At 47.7% G+C, this 16,948-nt stretch overlaps 1 protein-coding gene across 1 annotated transcript; it reads right to left on the minus strand.

Moving 5' to 3' along the window:
- Positions 1 to 4,659: 4,659 nt before the first annotated feature.
- MYD88 (MYD88 innate immune signal transduction adaptor) lies at positions 4,660 to 15,439 on the minus strand. Its single transcript, XM_063147456.1, has 5 exons — positions 15,075 to 15,439; positions 12,894 to 13,025; positions 10,489 to 10,669; positions 7,078 to 7,169; positions 4,660 to 5,671 (listed from the first exon to the last, which is right to left on the minus strand). The coding sequence occupies exons 1-5, from the start codon at positions 15,421 to 15,423 to the stop codon at positions 5,517 to 5,519; spliced, it is 909 nt and encodes a 302-aa protein (XP_063003526.1). The 5' UTR covers positions 15,424 to 15,439; the 3' UTR covers positions 4,660 to 5,516.
- Between the last annotated feature and the right edge of the window lie 1,509 nt (positions 15,440 to 16,948).

Here is a 16,948-nt window from a genome sequence, read left to right on the forward strand (position 1 = left end):
CCCACCCACTGGGAACTCAATCTTTGTTGGAGGGAGAGGGAGCATTGAAATTGACAGGTCCCAGAGTTCACTGCAGGGCCAGACAGGTGAAGTTGAGAGGAAGTAGGAGGCAGTCCGCTAGACTAGCCACATGGCAGAGTTTAAAGCTTGAAGCCCATCCTTGAAGGAGGGGTCCGGTCGAAATCTATCAGGCAACGTCCATCTAGTTGATAGGCAACTGCCTTGCTTGGTTAGTCTAATTAAGCTTAGAGAATAGCTCCTAGCATTCACACTCCCTCCAAGTGTGAAGAGATGTCTATTTACTGAATAAAGCTTTGTGGATTGCATAGCAGACCTCTTTATTGTCTTACATATCAGTGGGAGGGCTTGGAATCACAGCAGAATAAACAAGGTCTCCCTTTCAGAATGTAGAGACCAGGGCAGACTATCTATGAGAACGTGGTCTCTCAGATAACCTTTCTTTTCTTTTGCTCTTACATATTGATCCAGTGGGATCCATTTTGTGCCTCCGCAAATCCTGCTAGACTCCGCCCACACATCACTCAATTTTTATTTTTATTTTAAATCACAGTTGGCAACCCCACGGCTAGGGCTCCTGGAGAATCTAAATAAATGATAAGATTTTCTAGACAATTGAATAATATCTTTCAGAGCTTTTATGGAAAGCATTGAATTTCTTCTTCACCTCTAGTTGATCCCTTCTACTGTGGGAATAGAGAAATCTCTTTCATCACATCAATTTAAGTGGGTTTGTGGGTGATCTTCATTCCGCGCCTACTCAGCAAACCTGCACACTGCAAAGCAACCCTGCCTCTTCCCTTCTTATTATATTGCTGTTGCTTAAAGGCCAAGGACAATGTCACTGCACTGGCTAATGGTTACTAAAAATAGGACCCGTTCTGTGTATATGGGGGCGGGGGGGGGGGAGAGGAACACAAGGATGGATTAGAGAATCAAACACGTGGTATCAGAGGAAAAAGAAAGCCAGAATGCGGGATGGAAGCAAGAAATAATGTGAACTGAAATTCAGTATTGCCAAAAAAATAGACAAGGGGAATCCAGCTGATAAAAGACTTCTGTGTGATTATGCAATAATAATAATAATTATTATTAATAATAATAATAATAATAATAGCCTTAGGTGTAATGTTTTTAATCCAGCTGGGGTCAGCAGGGGGAGGGGGGTTCTTATCAATAAGGGAATTCGAACTCAGCGTGATTCTGGTGTCCTATTTCTTGATATAAAGGCTTTGCTAGATGAAACTTAGGCCTTAGCTAGACCTACCCGTTAGCCTGTGATGGAGGAGGGAAATTCTCGCATTGTGTTTAACGCAAGATCCCTCCTCTGTTTACACGCCCCAAACACTTTGCTACGTTAAGTATAAGCTTAGTGATGCACCCCACCCCCGTCCTCTGCAAGGGTCTTGGGACACACCTCTGAGGTTGTTTGCGTGCAGCTTCATTAGTACCTTAAAAATATTGCCAAAGAAACATTCGCCAGGTTGCTGGTTATTTGGGCTGGGCTTGATGCAAACCACTCTCCAATGTCCCGTGTGCTTCCTCTTCAGTTGCTTGTGGGTGTAACGGTAGGGCTGGTTACCTTGAGATCATTCTGACCTTGCAGTACATTATGAATGCAATGGCCCTTTGCATGCTCAGGGTAGTAGGACCCTGGAGTGGAGGCACACAGTGAGGAAGCTGAGCTAGGGTAACCATATGAAAAGGAGAACAGGGCTCCTGTATCTTTAACAGTTGCATAGCAAAGGGAATTTCAGAACCTGGTGAAATTTCCTCTTCATCACAACAGTTAAATCTGGTCACTCTAGCTATACTAGAGTGACCAGATTTAAAAGAGGGCAGGGCACCTGCAGCTTTAACTGCTGTGATGAAGAGGAAATTTCACCAGATTCCCCATATATACAAATGACACCTGCTGAAATTTCCTTTTCAATAGAACTGTTAAAGATACAGGAGCCCTGTCCTCCTTTTCATATGGTCATGCTAGCTAAGCACGTCTGGGTCCAGTCACTGCTGGAACGGGAGGTCACTTAGGTACCCCATCTTGAGTTCCACCACCAAGAAAAACAGGATATAAATGAAGTAACCTGAGGATTTAGGATGAGGCGTCATTGGTATTCCTAAGAGTTGTAGGACATTTTTCTGTCTAATCGGGCACAGGGTTGCACCTTAAATCCCCTTTTGCAAAAACTTTCCAACAATCCTTTGGTAATTTCAATATTCGGCAAATATGTACTATTCTTGGTAGCAGTTAGCATTCAAAGGCAACTATTATTTTAACTGTGACAGTATAGCTGACATGCGTCTGTAGTCAAACACTTTATTATCACAAGGTACTTATAAAACTCTTTCTTACAGCATAATACTCCAAGTGCTGTACAATAATCTAAAAACAGCAGATTGTAAAACATCCATAAAACAATAGAAACACCAAAGATTGAAAATCCACAGCGCAAACAATTCAGAATTAGTTTACATTAAACTTACATCTCAGTCCAGGATGTACCATACCCACTAAAACAACCAGGTTTTCTTTAATCCAGCAAACTAAAAGAACACTTGACAGTGGACACGCAACAGCAGTTAGCAAACTTTGTTCTAGCTCTTAACATTTTTTTTTAACCAATCAGGACACACACCTTGAATAGGTGGGAAAGTATAAACTGCTGGATTTGAATGGGAATTGTATTCAGAAATGCAAATGTTGTACTTCGATGTCAATTTTTTAAAAAGTATTTGAAAAACGCTTTAAAAAAAAATTAGCTCTAAAATGGGAGTAAGGGGCTCTTTTTTCAGGGGCTCTTTTTTCCACTTTCAAATCATTTCCCATCTAGAACTACGTCCTTTAACAAGTAAGCAAAAGTCAGGCCTCAATCCTATGCACATTTACTGGGAGTAAGCCCCTTTGGACTCAGTTGCTCTTACTTCTGAGAATACATGCACAGAATTTGACAGTATGTGTACAGTTGAAAAATGTGCAAATGCATACTTTTTAAAAATATGCGCAACTACGCTTTAATCAATGGGAGAATTATGTGTCCGTTTCAAAGAAACACAGAACTAATGGAGAGGCTGGGGAAAATATGAAAATACACACGGATTTTCAAGCAAAGGGAAAAACAAAACTCGCAATCGGATATGAGTTCGAATCATGGGCTTTGATATGGAATTCTGAGAAGTCCAGGGCGCTCGAATTTTGCTCAGTCACATATAGTGACCTTCCCGTCCCTTCCCTGGTGAGTATTGCTCTTCAGCTGTGGGTCAGGGTGGTCTGGGTTGCACAAGCGGATGGGGTACAGGGCTAGTGACTGGGAGCATTGGGTTGCATCAGGTGTCTGCTGGGCCCATCACCTTCTTATGGGGATTGCAAAACACTCAGCAAATCTTTTTTTAAAGTCATATAAAAAAGGGGACTCTGAATGGCACTGTGCTATTTATCATGGGCTTCCGCTAAGGCCGAGGTTTCTCAGGTTAAGGCCAGCTATGCCAAGAATGCACGTGACCCCCGTGTACCAAACACATCTTCTTTGCCTTGCAGGGCTTCACTCTGCAGACCACGGCCTTCAGGCTAGCGGACCAGACGTAAGACCAAGGAGGAAAGGCAGAGAAACTCAGCATTTAACAATGCTTGGTAGGGCTGCCTTAAGTAGGCAGAAAGCTTGGGATGAAAACTCAGGCTTCTGCTTGCACCCATTTCCCCCAGGCACTATCCGTCAGGGCTTTGCTAGGCACTTAAACGCTTTGGGGCCCAGGCCCCTGTGACTCAGATCTGCATAAAACCTGCATATGCTAATTTATATGCTAATTTTTAGAAATCATTACTAGGGATTATTTAAATTTCACAGGAGGCAAGCCATTTCACATTGAAATAAATTATTCAGTGAATTTGCACTCAGACCCAGTTCATCCCAAACCAATGGAAAATGGTTTTGGCTGCGCTCCATTGCTACGCAGGGGAAGATTGGGGGGGGGGGGCGAAAACGGCAGCACGTAATCCCCCTTGCAGCTGCAATCGCAGTTAAACCTCAAAAAAACCAAGATTATGGCAACCAGCTTGATTGATAACTGGCAAATAGAGGGAGAAAACGTGGAGGCAGTGACAGACTTTGTATTTCTGGGCGCAAAGATTACTGCAGACGCTGACTGCAGACAGGAAATCAGAGGACGTTTACTTCTTGGGAGGAGAGCAATGACAAATCTTGATAAAATAGTTAAGAGCAGAGACACCACACTGACAACAAAGGTCCGCATAGTTAAAGCAATGGTATTCCCCGTAGTAACCTATGGCTGCGAGAGCTGGACCATAAGGAAAGCTGAGCGAAGGAAGATAGATGCTTTTGAACTGTGGTGCTGGAGGAAAATTCTGGGAGTGCCTTGGACTGCAAGAAGATCAAACCAGTCCATACTCCAGGAAATAAAGCCAGACTGCTGACTTGAGGGAATGGTATTAAAGGCAAAACGGAAGTACTTTGGCCACAAAATGAGAAGACAGGAGACCCTGGAGAAGAGGCTGATGCTAGGGGAAGTGGAAGGCAAAAGGAAGAGGGGCCGACCCAGGGCAAGATGGATGGATGATATTCTGGAGGTGACAGACTTGTCCTTGGGGGAGCTAGGGATGGCGTCGGCCAACAGAAAGCTCTGGCGTGGGGTGGTCCATGAAGTCACGAAGAGTCGGAAGCGACTGAACGAATAAACAATAACTGGCAATTAAGCCGAGAAAAGACATTTCTGTGGGTACCGTGAGACTTCTAGGCCTCTATAGCATAGGTCTGGGGACCTGGGAAATAAAATTTGGGGCCCACGGTCCATGCACCCAGGCTTAGCAATGCCCCTGCCGGCCAATATGGCCCTTAAGAAGAGGGACTCACAGACTCCAGGATTGCGTCGATTGAGAGAGTAAACAAGTGGCCCAATTTAGATTCCATACATAAGTGTGTGTGTGTGTGTGTGTGTGTGTGTGTTCAGGGGGTACCTCCTTCACTTTGCAACTACATGTCAGCAATCCATAAAACAAATACCCAGGTCGACAAATGACCTATTTTCACTTTAAGGCATTTGGAATTCATCCTGGTCAGAAACAGGTTACTGGGAGTAGTCTAACTGTTCGTTGGTGCCAGTAAAAAGAGAGTACTCTTGTGGTCCCGAGTCTTAAGAAACAGAAGGTAGCCAGAATCTCACGTGCTACTGCTGCAGAAAAAAAAGCATTCTCCTGCTAAATCAAGTTTTTCCTGGTTTCCCTTTTTCCGTGAGAAGGAAGCACTGAAAATAGAGGAACAGGAACCTGAGAGATATCCCAGGAGCTTCTGTAGCTGCTACTACTTTTCAGCCCTCCCTTTTTAAATCTCACCAGGTTTTTGGAGGCAGGAGGTCTGGAGGCAAGAATGAACGTGACGTGAGCGGTTTGCTTTCATGGCGAAGGCGGGGAAAGGCTTACGCCTCCCTGGAAACACGGTCAAGGCAAGGCCAGCCACAAGGGGCCCAGGCCTTCTGGCTGTGCGTCACGGTGTCAAGAGCGCTTTTGCCAATCGCTCCCAGAACCATTTCTTGGTGCACTGGTTGGTGTAGTCGCAAAGCGTAATAAACCTCAGAATGCTTGGAAACTCTTTCTTCATGCTTCTGCACTTAACCGGAATGAGGCGCTTGAGACGAGCTCCTGGAAGAGAATGCAATTAATTAATTAAATAATTAAATAAATAAATAAATAAATAAAGACCACAATATAACAAGTAATCCAAGAAAAATAGGTACAGGGTCAGTATCTAAGGACCTGCTCCTTTTGTGTCACACCTGGAGCCTGCATCAATTATAACAGATTGAGGAAAAGCATGGAAGACGGGCATCATTTGGATTTTAGGTTTTGTGCATTTTGCCCTTTTCCCTGGAAGTCAGATTGCGGAAGGCATCCTGAGAATTTAGACTGCAGCACGTCAGCTGTCCGCCATTCCCAGCATGCCCCCGCCAATATGGCCACTAGCCACACCTGGAGGGTACCAGGCCATGTTAACTAGAGGCTGATGGGAGTTATAGACCGACACATACAAAGGTTGGAGAAGGCCGTAGTGCAGGGTAAAAATCCTTGCAATTAATTAAATAAAAGCAGGGGAGGGAAATGAATTCTGAGACGGTACAACTAGCCATCTATATATATAAAACGCTTAGGTATGTTTCCGTACAGGCTTCAGCTGATACAGGTTGCTAAGCAACAGTAACAACATGTAACGCCAGCTGATATAGGTTGCTAAGCCCCTCGCCCGACTCCTCTAGGCTTTCCAAGGTAATCCTACCCCTCTTTCTATCTCTTCGCTCCCCTTCCCCACCCCATGAAGGGGGCAGCACCACAGTCCGGATCATGAGCGAGGCATGGCCGGGACCCTTGGTTGCCAGGTGGGAGGCCGCTCGCCTGCTGCGAGCTGAGGCTCCAGCCTAATCTCATGCGAGCTGAGCAGGCGGCCCAAGGCTGACAGGAACCCCGGGGAGAGGGTCCGGAGCATGAGCGAGGCATAGCCGGGGCCCTTGGTGGCTGGGTGGGAGGCCGCTCGCCTGCTGCGAGCCCAGGCTCCGGCCTAATCTCATGCGAGCTGGGCGGGCAGCCCAAGGCTAACAGGAACCCCGGGGAGAGGGGGACACCTGCTCCCCCTCCCCCCGACCTCCCTGCCCCCCAGGTCCGCCAGATGGTGCTGTATCGGCGGCCTCCAAGCAGCCCGCGCCCCTGCGATGATATTTAATTAATAAACTTTAAGAAATGCTACCCCGGCGTAACATACAGCTAGTTATCATAGAATAGCAGAGTTGGAAGGGGCCTACAAGGCCATCGAGTCCAACCCCTGCTCAAGGCAGGAATCCACCCTAAAGCATCCCTGACAGATGGTTGTCCAGCTGCCTCTTGAAGGCCTCTAGTGTGGGAGAGCCCCCATTACCACCGAGTGTCTATGTTCCAGGCGGGCTGGGCAAGGGATGACCCCTTCCATCATCTCACGTTTACCCGGAGTAGGCAGCCGTAGCTGGCCACTGCAACAGCCTCTGTGACACAACCCAGACAGGGAGCTTTTTGGATCTTACCTGGAGAGAGGGCAAGGGCAAACTTGGTCTGGAAATCACAGGCTTCGCTATCTAAATAGTCATCCGAGATAACAGCCACCACTTTTCGGCACCTGCAGTTCAGTATAGAAACAAGGGGGGGGAAAGCAATAGTCTTTATTATGCAAATCAGTCGGAGCAACAGTGCTTTCTCAGCCTCCAGCAGCCTAGAGCGGAGATCTCTAATTAGTTTTGCCCAATACTACAGACCTTGACACAGGCAAAAGCTCAGTTATTTCAGGCATTGAGAAATTTACCCTCTTTTAGGGTGACCCTATGAAAAGGAGGACAGGGCTCCTGGATCTTTAACAGCTGCATAGAAAAGGGAATTTCAGCAGGTGTCATTTGTATATATGGAGAGGAAAAGGAAAGGAACCTCTCGTGCAAGCACTGAGTCATTACTGACTCTTGGAAGGACACCAGCTTTCGCTGACGTTTTCTTGGCAGGCCTTATAGCGGGGTGGTTTGCCGTTGCCTTCCCCAGCCATTATTGCCTTTCCCCCAGCTAACTAGGTACTCATTTTACCGACCTCGGGAGGATGGAAGGCTGAGCCGAGCCGAGCCGGCTGCCTGAAACCAGCTTCCGCTGGGATCGAACTCAGGCCGTGGGGAGAGTTTCAGCTGCAGGTGTCATTTGTATATATAGAGAACCTGGTGAAATTCCCTCTTCATCACTACAGTTAAAGCTGCAGGAGCTATACTAGAGTGACCAGATTTAAAAGAGGGCAGCTTTAACGGTTGTGATGAAGAGGGAATTTCACCAGGCTCCCCATATGTACAAATGACACCTGCTGAAATTCCCTTTTCAATGCAACTGTTAAAGATGCAGGAGCCCTGTCCTCCTTTTCATATGGTCACCCTACCCTCTTTGTCATCATTATCCAGTCAATAAATGGGATGATTGAAGACAACCATGATTACAACACTTCCATGCTCTCAAAATTCTAAATGTGCAGGCCCACCTCGAAAGCCCTGGTTTAAGCCGTGAGAAGCAGCTTACATAGCGATGGAACGGCATCCATCTTTTCAGACCTGGCAGAGATTGGCCTTTCACTCCAACTGGGAAAGCAAGACCTGCTATGTGTAACTTTTGATTCGCCTTTGACAGCCAGACTTTCTGTATTAAGGGAATGGGGTGCAAAGGTAGAGTGACCATAAGAAAAGGAGGACAGGGCTCCTGTACCTTTAACAGTTGCATAGAAAAGGGAATTTCAGCAGGTGTCATTTGTATATATGGAGAACCTGGTGAAATTCCCTCTTCATCCCAACAGTTAAAGCTGCAGGAGCTATACTAGAGCGACCAGGTTCGAAAGAGGTCAGAGCACCTGCAGCTTTAACTGTTGTGATGATGAGGGAATTTCACCAGGTTCCCCATATATACAAATGACACCTGCTGAAATTTCCTTTTCAATACAACTGTTAAAGATGCAGGAGCCCTGTCCTCCTTTTCATATGGTCACCCTACCCTCTTTGTCATCATTATCCAGTCAATAAATGGGATGATTGAAGACAACCATGATTACAACACTTCCATGCTCTCAAAATTCTAAATGTGCAGGCCCACCTCGAAAGCCCTGGTTTAAGCCGTGAGAAGCAGCTTACATAGCGATGGAACGGCATCCATCTTTTCAGACCTGGCAGAGATTGGCCTTTCACTCCAACTGGGAAAGCAAGACCTGCTATGTGTAACTTTTGATTCGCCTTTGACAGCCAGACTTTCTGTATTAAGGGAATGGGGTGCAAAGGTAGAGTGACCATAAGAAAAGGAGGACAGGGCTCCTGTACCTTTAACAGTTGCATAGAAAAGGGAATTTCAGCAGGTGTCATTTGTATATATGGAGAACCTGGTGAAATTCCCTCTTCATCCCAACAGTTAAAGCTGCAGGAGCTATACTAGAGCGACCAGGTTCGAAAGAGGTCAGAGCACCTGCAGCTTTAACTGTTGTGATGATGAGGGAATTTCACCAGGTTCCCCATATATACAAATGACACCTGCTGAAATTTCCTTTTCAATACAACTGTTAAAGATACAGAAGCCCTGTCCTCCTTTTCATATGGTCACCCTAGCAAAGGTGGACAGAGTTCCTGTATCTTTTGAATTGTAAGAACACAGGAACATAAAGAGAGCCTTGCTGGATCAGACCAAGGACCCATCTAGTCCAGCACTCTGTTCCCACAGGGGCCAACCAGCTGTCAACCAGGGACCCACAAGCAGGACATGGTGCAACAGTACACTCCCACCCATGTTCCCCAGCAACTAGTGTATATAGGCTTACTGCCTTCAGATCCTGGAGGCAGCACAGAGCCATCAAGGCTAGTAGCCATTGATTGCCTTCTCCTGCAGGAATTTATCCAACCCCCTGTTTAAAGCCATCCAAATCGGTGGTCTTCACTACATCTTGTGGTAGTGAATTCCATCGTTTAACTATGGGGTGCGTGAAGGAATCCTTCCTTTTATCTGTCCTGACTCTCCGACCAATCAGCGTCATGGGATGGCCCCATTGGGTTCTAGTATTTTGAGAGAGGGAGAAAAATGTCTCCCTTTCCACACTCTCCACACCACGTAGAAGAGAAAAACCTGTGGGCTTTTTGTTACACAGAGTTGGGAGACGTTTCCAGATGTACGGCTCCTCACGCTAACGGTGAGAGGCTTTGTGCCAAGGATCCCGCCCTTCATTCTTTAACTGATTTTCTTTTCAGTTAGAAAAAAAGATGGGCCAAGCAGTGGGAAAACAGCCGAAGGTTACAAACTGAAGATGATGACATCTGGACGGACACACACACACACACACACACACACACACACCATCCCCAATAAAATTCTGTTTGTGAAGCAGTGCAATTGTACAACGAAAGCCTCATCTGGAAGAAATCCCTTCATTTAAAGATTACTAGGCCTTTAAGGTAACAAAATTTATTTAAAATGGATGAGCTGCAGTCACTGCTCCCCAAAACAGCACCTGAAACAGCATAGAATAATGATCAAATCCATAAAAAATTATGTCTTGATCTCTTTTAATGCCAGGCAAAGAGTTTTAAAACATTTTTACTAGAACTTCAGTTTTAACTGTGCTGTTTTATGCTACGTTTTAATATGCTGTGTGATACATATATATATACAGTGTGTGTGTGTGTGTGTGTATGTATATATATTAAAATCATGGCTGTTTCACCATGTCCTTGACTTTTATTTGGGTATTTCTTTTCTTCTTTTTAATAATCCATTTTATTGAAGGGCGGTGTACGAATTCTTAAAATAAATAAATATATATATCCCATCTGCCTCTCCTAGCCGTAAAAACCCTTGGGACAGTACAATCCATCTCTTTCATTGAAGCAAAGGTCTCCCCCGTTCGTTTGCTCAAGGCTCTCGTTCTATGCACCTCTACTCACCGCCATTCTATAAGTTCGCTAGTGATGGTACATACGGATGTTCCTGGCAGGACATCCCGGTCAAACACGCAGAGTTTCAGTTTGTATTCTGTTTGCTCCAACTCTTGGATCATCTTCTCCACAAACTCAATGTCGCTGTTGCAGTAACAGATGAAGGCGTCAAACATCTCCGGTGTTTGCCCTGTGAAAAACAGGAACAGGATGGGGAAGGAAGGCAGCGGGTGATTCTCAAGCCCATTACAGCCATCCTTGCAGGTAAGTCCACAAAAGGGACTAGCTTGACCACACGTTAGCTGCGTTAGCCATTTATGCAACATCAACCAGCTTCAAAGAACCTTTGCAAAGCTTCCTACAACCATCGCAAAGCTGCCCAGCCTGGTCACCTAGAGGAAGCAATTACTTACCATAGGCGACCAAGCGGCTGATTTAAGCCGTCCTAACCTCTAACACAGCCTTCCTCAACCTGGGGCGCTCCAGATGTGTTGGACTCCAGATGTGTTGGACCATAGGCGACCAAGCGGCTGGTTTAAGCCGTCCTAACCTCTAGCACAGCCTTCCTCAACCTGGGGCGCTCCAGATGTGTTGGACTGGCTGGGGCATTCTGGGAGTTGTAGTCCAACACATCTGGAGCGCCCCAGGTTGAGGAAGGCTGCTCTAACAGGTAGTTGCCAATTGCAGGTAACACAGAATCAAACAATTTCATACAATGCTTTGCAATATAATTAGGAAGACGATAACTGACGTTTAGGATGGAATCCTATACATGTTTCGACAGAAAAAAGTCCTGCGACTCCCAGCATTCCATAACCAGCCATGCAGGGCGTTGTAGGACTTTTTTTTTGTCTAATCATGCATAGGATCTCACTCTGTAGGGACTAAAAAAGGAGCTCTTGATTAATCAGGCACCAGTTATGTGTGTGATTCTAACTTCAGAATGCCTGTTTTTCACCAGTATGCAAATGTATGTAAGTTTAATAAATAAGGTAGTTGATTAATTGATAGTTGATATGATTGACTTAGGCCTTAGCTAGACCTAAGGTTTATCCCAGGATCCTCCCGGGGTCATCCCTGTTCATGTAAATGACACACAGGATATCCTGGGAGCAGGCAGGGACGACCCAGGGAAGATCCCGGGATAAACCTTAGGTCTAGCTAAGGCCTAAGATTCCTTGAATTGGCTTACATTTGGTCCTCCTCAGTTCCTGAACGGCGCTGACTCAGCCGCTTTATCTCTCAACATCCCGCCCCACCTTCAATGAACAGGACAAACCTCTCCACTCTACAGGCCCTGCGAAGCATTTTTCCAGCCAGCAAAATCTGCCTTTCACTTGCCTACCGGAGGATGCATTTTGTTAACATTCCATGGCCATCACTTTCCCCACATTGGTTAGAATGCTCATTAACCCAGCAGCTCAGCCAATGGCCAGGGGAAGCTGGAAGGCGGAGGACAGGTATGTTTTAAGCTAGTGATAGGCGGCTTCATCAAAGGTACATTTTCCTCCCAACACTCAGAAAGGCTTACAAATACAACCCCCCCTATGGAACCTTAGTAAAACACAGATTCTGAAAACATTGACATAAACTCCGTACTCTCAAAAGAAGGGCATTCCTTGCCAGGGGGCACTAATATCTGACGTCACAGAGAGGCTTGCTTGGACCTCTCTTCTCCTGGTACAGCTCTTGCACATTGTAAGAGCTACATGGCAAGCAAGTGCATGCAGAGGGAAGCTTCACCTGTTGAACTTCTGCCCAACTTGCAGCTGTTAAAGCAGCCTTCTCCAACCCTGCGCCTTCCCGATGTGTTAGACTAGAACACTCATCATCCCCACCCAGTGGGGAGTTGGCTGGGGATGATGGGAACTATATTTTATGGCTGGGGGGGGGCAGCTGTGTTAAAAGTACAGAGAAATGAGGCGTTAACCGTAGCAGTCCCTAATGCATCGGGGTAAATTTGGAAGGGCAGGCAGGCATCGTGACGGTCTCTCTCCCGCAAGGAGAGTCCCAAACTGCAGGCAGCTGTGTTGAGATATATCAACAAACCCGTTCTTCGGCATTTCCATGTGCTAAGAGCAGTCCTGTAAGGCTAAAGACCAAGCCATCCCAAAGTCCTTTACGTTACAAGGGATAGTATATTGTAGCAGGGAAAATTAATTTCTCCTCCGCTACTCTGAGGATTGCAGCTAAGCTCCAAGGAACAGGGAATTCTGAGAGGGGTGACAGATGAAGCCAGCACCGCCGTCAATAAAAAGAAGGGAAAAAAGCCAGTGTTGCATCCTGGTGATCCCTGAGACCACTACACCACTGCGATCCACAGGGGAGAGCTCATCTCATTTGTTCCTGGCTTACAGGCACACACACCCCCCCCAAATCTCTCTAACCTAAACCAGATCTTGCGGTCTTCTTACCAGATGGATCGTCCCTCGTGGTGATGCCGTGCATTTCGGATGCCCTTGGGATGCTGCTGTCCACCACCGGGTCTTGGACAGGCTTCAAAGCCTCTTCTTGTTTCTTCTGCAGGTAATTCTTACAGTTCTCTTCTGCGGACAAAAAAAAGGTCATCCGTGTGAACGATCGCTCTTATGCACGTTTAGGCAGAAAAATAGTCCAAAACTCCCAGCGTGACCCAGCCAACCATGCCTCTAAAAATGTAGAGATGAGTTTGAAATTGTGTGTGTGTGTGTGTGTGTGTGTGTGTGTGTGTGTGCGCGGGCCTGGTGGATGCTCAACGTCCAAGCACAGACTGAGTAGGAACTCAGGGATAGGGACGGGGGCCTTTGATGCCACACGTCACTCTGCCTCTCCCCACACTTAGCAGAGCAAAACGCCCCAAACAGAGAAAGGTGTGCAGATTTGCATTTTGCGTTATTTATTCAGGCTGCCATGATGCCCGTGGGCACCTCCAATGGCATACGTGAAGGGGTCCTCAATATGGTGCACCTTTTTAATTTTGTCCCCCCTTTTTTAAAAATATACGTATATGGATTTTATTTATCCACAGCAATGACTACAAATGAAATGTATGCAACGTCCTAGTAATTATACATAGGCTTCAACAAAAGTTAACAAAATATCCAAATAATTATCCATTTGATAATTGTATCTATACACCACCCGTTCAAATACTGAAAGCGTTGTAAGGTCCTCAATCCATTGCATTATAGGAGGTGAGTGTTTTTCCTTCCAGTGTTTTAGTATCAGTCTTTCAGTTGTCAAAAAGGGCGCAGAGAATCCATTTACACTGACCATTTGTTAATTTTGTGAAGCAAGTAAATTTAAAAGAGTGTGTACATCAGTGAAGATTAAAGACTGATTGCAGGGATCTGCTATGAATCAGATCTTGAGCAGGGATCAGGTTGGATCAGGTTTCTTAGGTAAACAAGACAGGAAGAGATCAGGTTTGTATGCCATGTAAGGAGCATCTACTTTCAATGAGACATCAGCTTCGTTAACTTCATGGAACCTGTACGCAATGTGCCATTTTCTACCATTGACCTGTGAGATTTCCCATGGCAAAAAATGCCAGTATGGTGCTGCGGTTGGGTGTAAGACTAGGACCAGAGAGACCTGGTTTCAAATCCCCCACTCAGCCATGAGGCTCACTGGGCGGCCTTGAACCAGATGCAATCTTTCAGACCTACCTCACAGGATTGTCGTGTGGCTTGGGACCGCAATACCTGATAGAACGCCTCTCCCGACATGAACCTACCCGTACACTGCGCTCAACATCTAAGGTCCTCCTCCGAATGCCTACTCCGAGGGAAGCTCAGAGGATGGCAACAAGGGAGAGGGCCTTTTCGGTGGTGGCCCCCTGACTGTGGAATGAACTCCCCGATGAGGCTCGCCTGGCGCCAACATTGTTATCTTTCAGGTGCCAGGTCAAGACTTTCCTCTTCTCCCAGGCATTTAAAGGCATTGAACGCTAAGTTTGTTTTTAATGGACCCCAGAATTGTTGTTTTAAATGGCTGCTGCTGTTTTTATACTGTTGTTTTTATGTTTCTGATGGTTTTTAAATTTTGTATATTTTCATGTTTACTGTGTTTAGCTTTTGTGAACCGCCCAGAGAGCTTTGGCTGTGGGGCGGTATATTAATGTAATTAAATAAATAAATGAATAAATAAATAGAGAGGGGGAGAAAAATGTACTCCTGCTTTCCTTGGGAGGAAAGGTGGGCTATAAATATTAACAGCAACAACAGGAAGACAGTGGCGCATGGTACGGCAAGTGCGGACAACACACAAAACGATTTCTAACTGCGGGGAGAAAGGCAGGGAGAGATTTAGGGCGGCTACAAGGAAGGAGACCAGAGGCAACAGTGATGGGCACAGCACAAGAAGCCCTGACAAGGAAGAAGGGCAACAGGGAGGCGCGATCTCATTCGCCTCCCCGCCCGCGAAGGGCTCCTTGTGCCTTACAGGCAGGAATCCAACAGGTGACGCTTTGCCCAGCCATAGTGGAAGCGTCGTCGGGGAAAACGCTCCCCCGCTGGAAACAGGATACTGGGGCGAAAGCGCCCAGGGGCCTTTGCTAGAGAAGGAGCTGCGGGGCGGGGGCGGGGGCGGAACGGCCAAGCGTCTCCTCCGCTCACCGAAGCTGGGCCCGAGGTCCACCAGGATGTCTTGGCGCTCGAGGCGGCGCAGCACCTCCAGGAGGCGGCCCACCGTGGCCCCGCCGGGGCACCGCATGGGCCAGTCGTGCAGGACGCGCTCGGTGGGGTGGGGGTCCCGCTCGAAGTTCTTGATCTCCAGGTAGTCGTAGCCCAGCTCCTCGGCCAGCGTCGTCCAGTCGGCGGCCACCGGGGCGCGCGGGTTCAGGAACAGCCCCAGCCGCCGCCGCAGCGCGTAATTCAGGGCTTCCAGCGGCACCGCGTCCCACGGCGAGGGCTCCGACGGGGCGGCGGCGGTGGCGGCGGCGTCTCTAGCCCCAGCTCCCGCCATGGCCCGCCCGGACAGATCTCGCCTCGCTCCGCCACCCTCCTTTTCCTGTCCCCGCTGCGGCTTTCGCAACTTCCCCGGCGAAGAGGAGGAGGAGGAGAGATCGCCCAACCGGTTTCGCTTTTGCTAGTGGCAGCGCCGGGCGGCTTGCTCGTTACAGCTGGGCGCTGGGGAAGGGGGGGGGAGTCTCTTTTCTACCCCCTCCCCAAAGAATCCTGGCCCCGATTTAGAGAAACTGCGAGTGGGGAGCGCAGCCCAATCTCGGGCCCGTGTTCGTTTTTGTCCCCATCATACTAGTCCGCAAGAGGCCTCCTCCAAGGGGGCTTGATTCAGGACAGACAAAAAGGACTTCTCCACAAAGCGCAGTTCAACTACGGAATTTGCGAGTGATGGCACAGCTCGAGGATGTGGACAAGGTGCTTGGACTGGTCCGCGCGACCACCTCTGTACTGGATCCGTGCCCCTCTTGGCTAATAAAAGCTAGCAGGGATGAGACAGCCGGCTGGGCCAAGGAGATGATTAATGCCTCTCTGTGAGAGGGAGTGGTCCCAGACCACTCCTGAAGAAAACTTCCTTGGAACCGGAAAATCTTAGTAACTACAGGCCGGTAGCAAATGTCCCATTCCTGGGCAAGATCCTTGAGCGGGTGGTTGCGGGCCAGCTCCAGACACTCTTGGATGAGACTGATTATCTGGATCCATTTCAGTCGGGCTTCAGGCCCGGTTTTGGCACGGAAACAGCCTTGGTCGCCCTGTATGATGACCTTTGTCGGGAGAAAGACAGGAGAGGGAGTGTGACTCCGTTGATTCTCCTCGACCTCTCAGCGGCGTTCGATACCATTGACCATGGTATCCTTCTGGGACGACTCGCTGAGCTGGGAGTGGGAGGTACTGCTTTGCAGTGGTTCCGCTCCTATTTGGTGGGTCGGATACAGAAGATGGTGCTTGGAGAACATTACTCGGCCCCGTGGACTCTCAAGTATGGGGTCCCGCAGGGGTCGGTTTTGTCCCTCATGTTGTTTAACATTTACATGAAGCAGCTGGGTGCGTTCATCCGGAGCTTTGGAGTGTGCTGTCATCAGTATGCTGACGACACGCAGCTCTATTTCTCCTTTTCATCTTCAGCAGGAGAGGCTGTGGATGTGTTGAACCGGTGCCTGGCTGCGACAATGGACTGGGTGAGGGCTAATAAATTGAAACTCAGTCCAGACAAGACTGAGATGCTGTTAGTAGGTGACTCCGCTGACAGGATGGGGGGGTGTTCTACCGGTTCTGGATGGGATTGCACTCACCCTGAAGGAGCTGGTTCGTAGCTTGGGGGTTCTTTTAGACCCATCATTGTCACTTGAGGTGACCTCAGTGGCACAGAGTGCCTTCTACAAACTCCGGTTGGTGGCCCAGCTACGCCCCTATCTAGAAGGGATAACCTGGCTTCAGTTGTCCATGCTCTGGTAACCTCCAAGTTAGATTACTGCAATGCGCTCTACGGAGGGCTGCCTTTGAAGACGGTTCGGAAGCTGCAGCTCGTG

This window comes from Elgaria multicarinata, chromosome 1 (assembly GCF_023053635.1).
Source record: "Elgaria multicarinata webbii isolate HBS135686 ecotype San Diego chromosome 1, rElgMul1.1.pri, whole genome shotgun sequence".
In the NCBI taxonomy this organism is placed as follows: Eukaryota; Metazoa; Chordata; class Lepidosauria; order Squamata; family Anguidae; genus Elgaria; species Elgaria multicarinata.

Excerpts from the sequence above, each read along its gene's own strand:
- MYD88 (XM_063147456.1), bottom strand. The coding sequence starts at position 15,423 with ATGGCGGGAGCTGGGGCTAGAGACGCCGCCGCCACCGCCGCCGCCCCG. Across the intron at positions 7,170-10,488 it reads AGCGAACTTATAGAATGGCG|GTGCCGAAAAGTGGTGGCTG; the intron begins GTGAGTAGAGGT and ends ACTGAACTGCAG. Across the intron at positions 5,672-7,077 it reads TGCCCTTGCCCTCTCTCCAG|GAGCTCGTCTCAAGCGCCTC; the intron begins GTAAGATCCAAA and ends ATTCTCTTCCAG.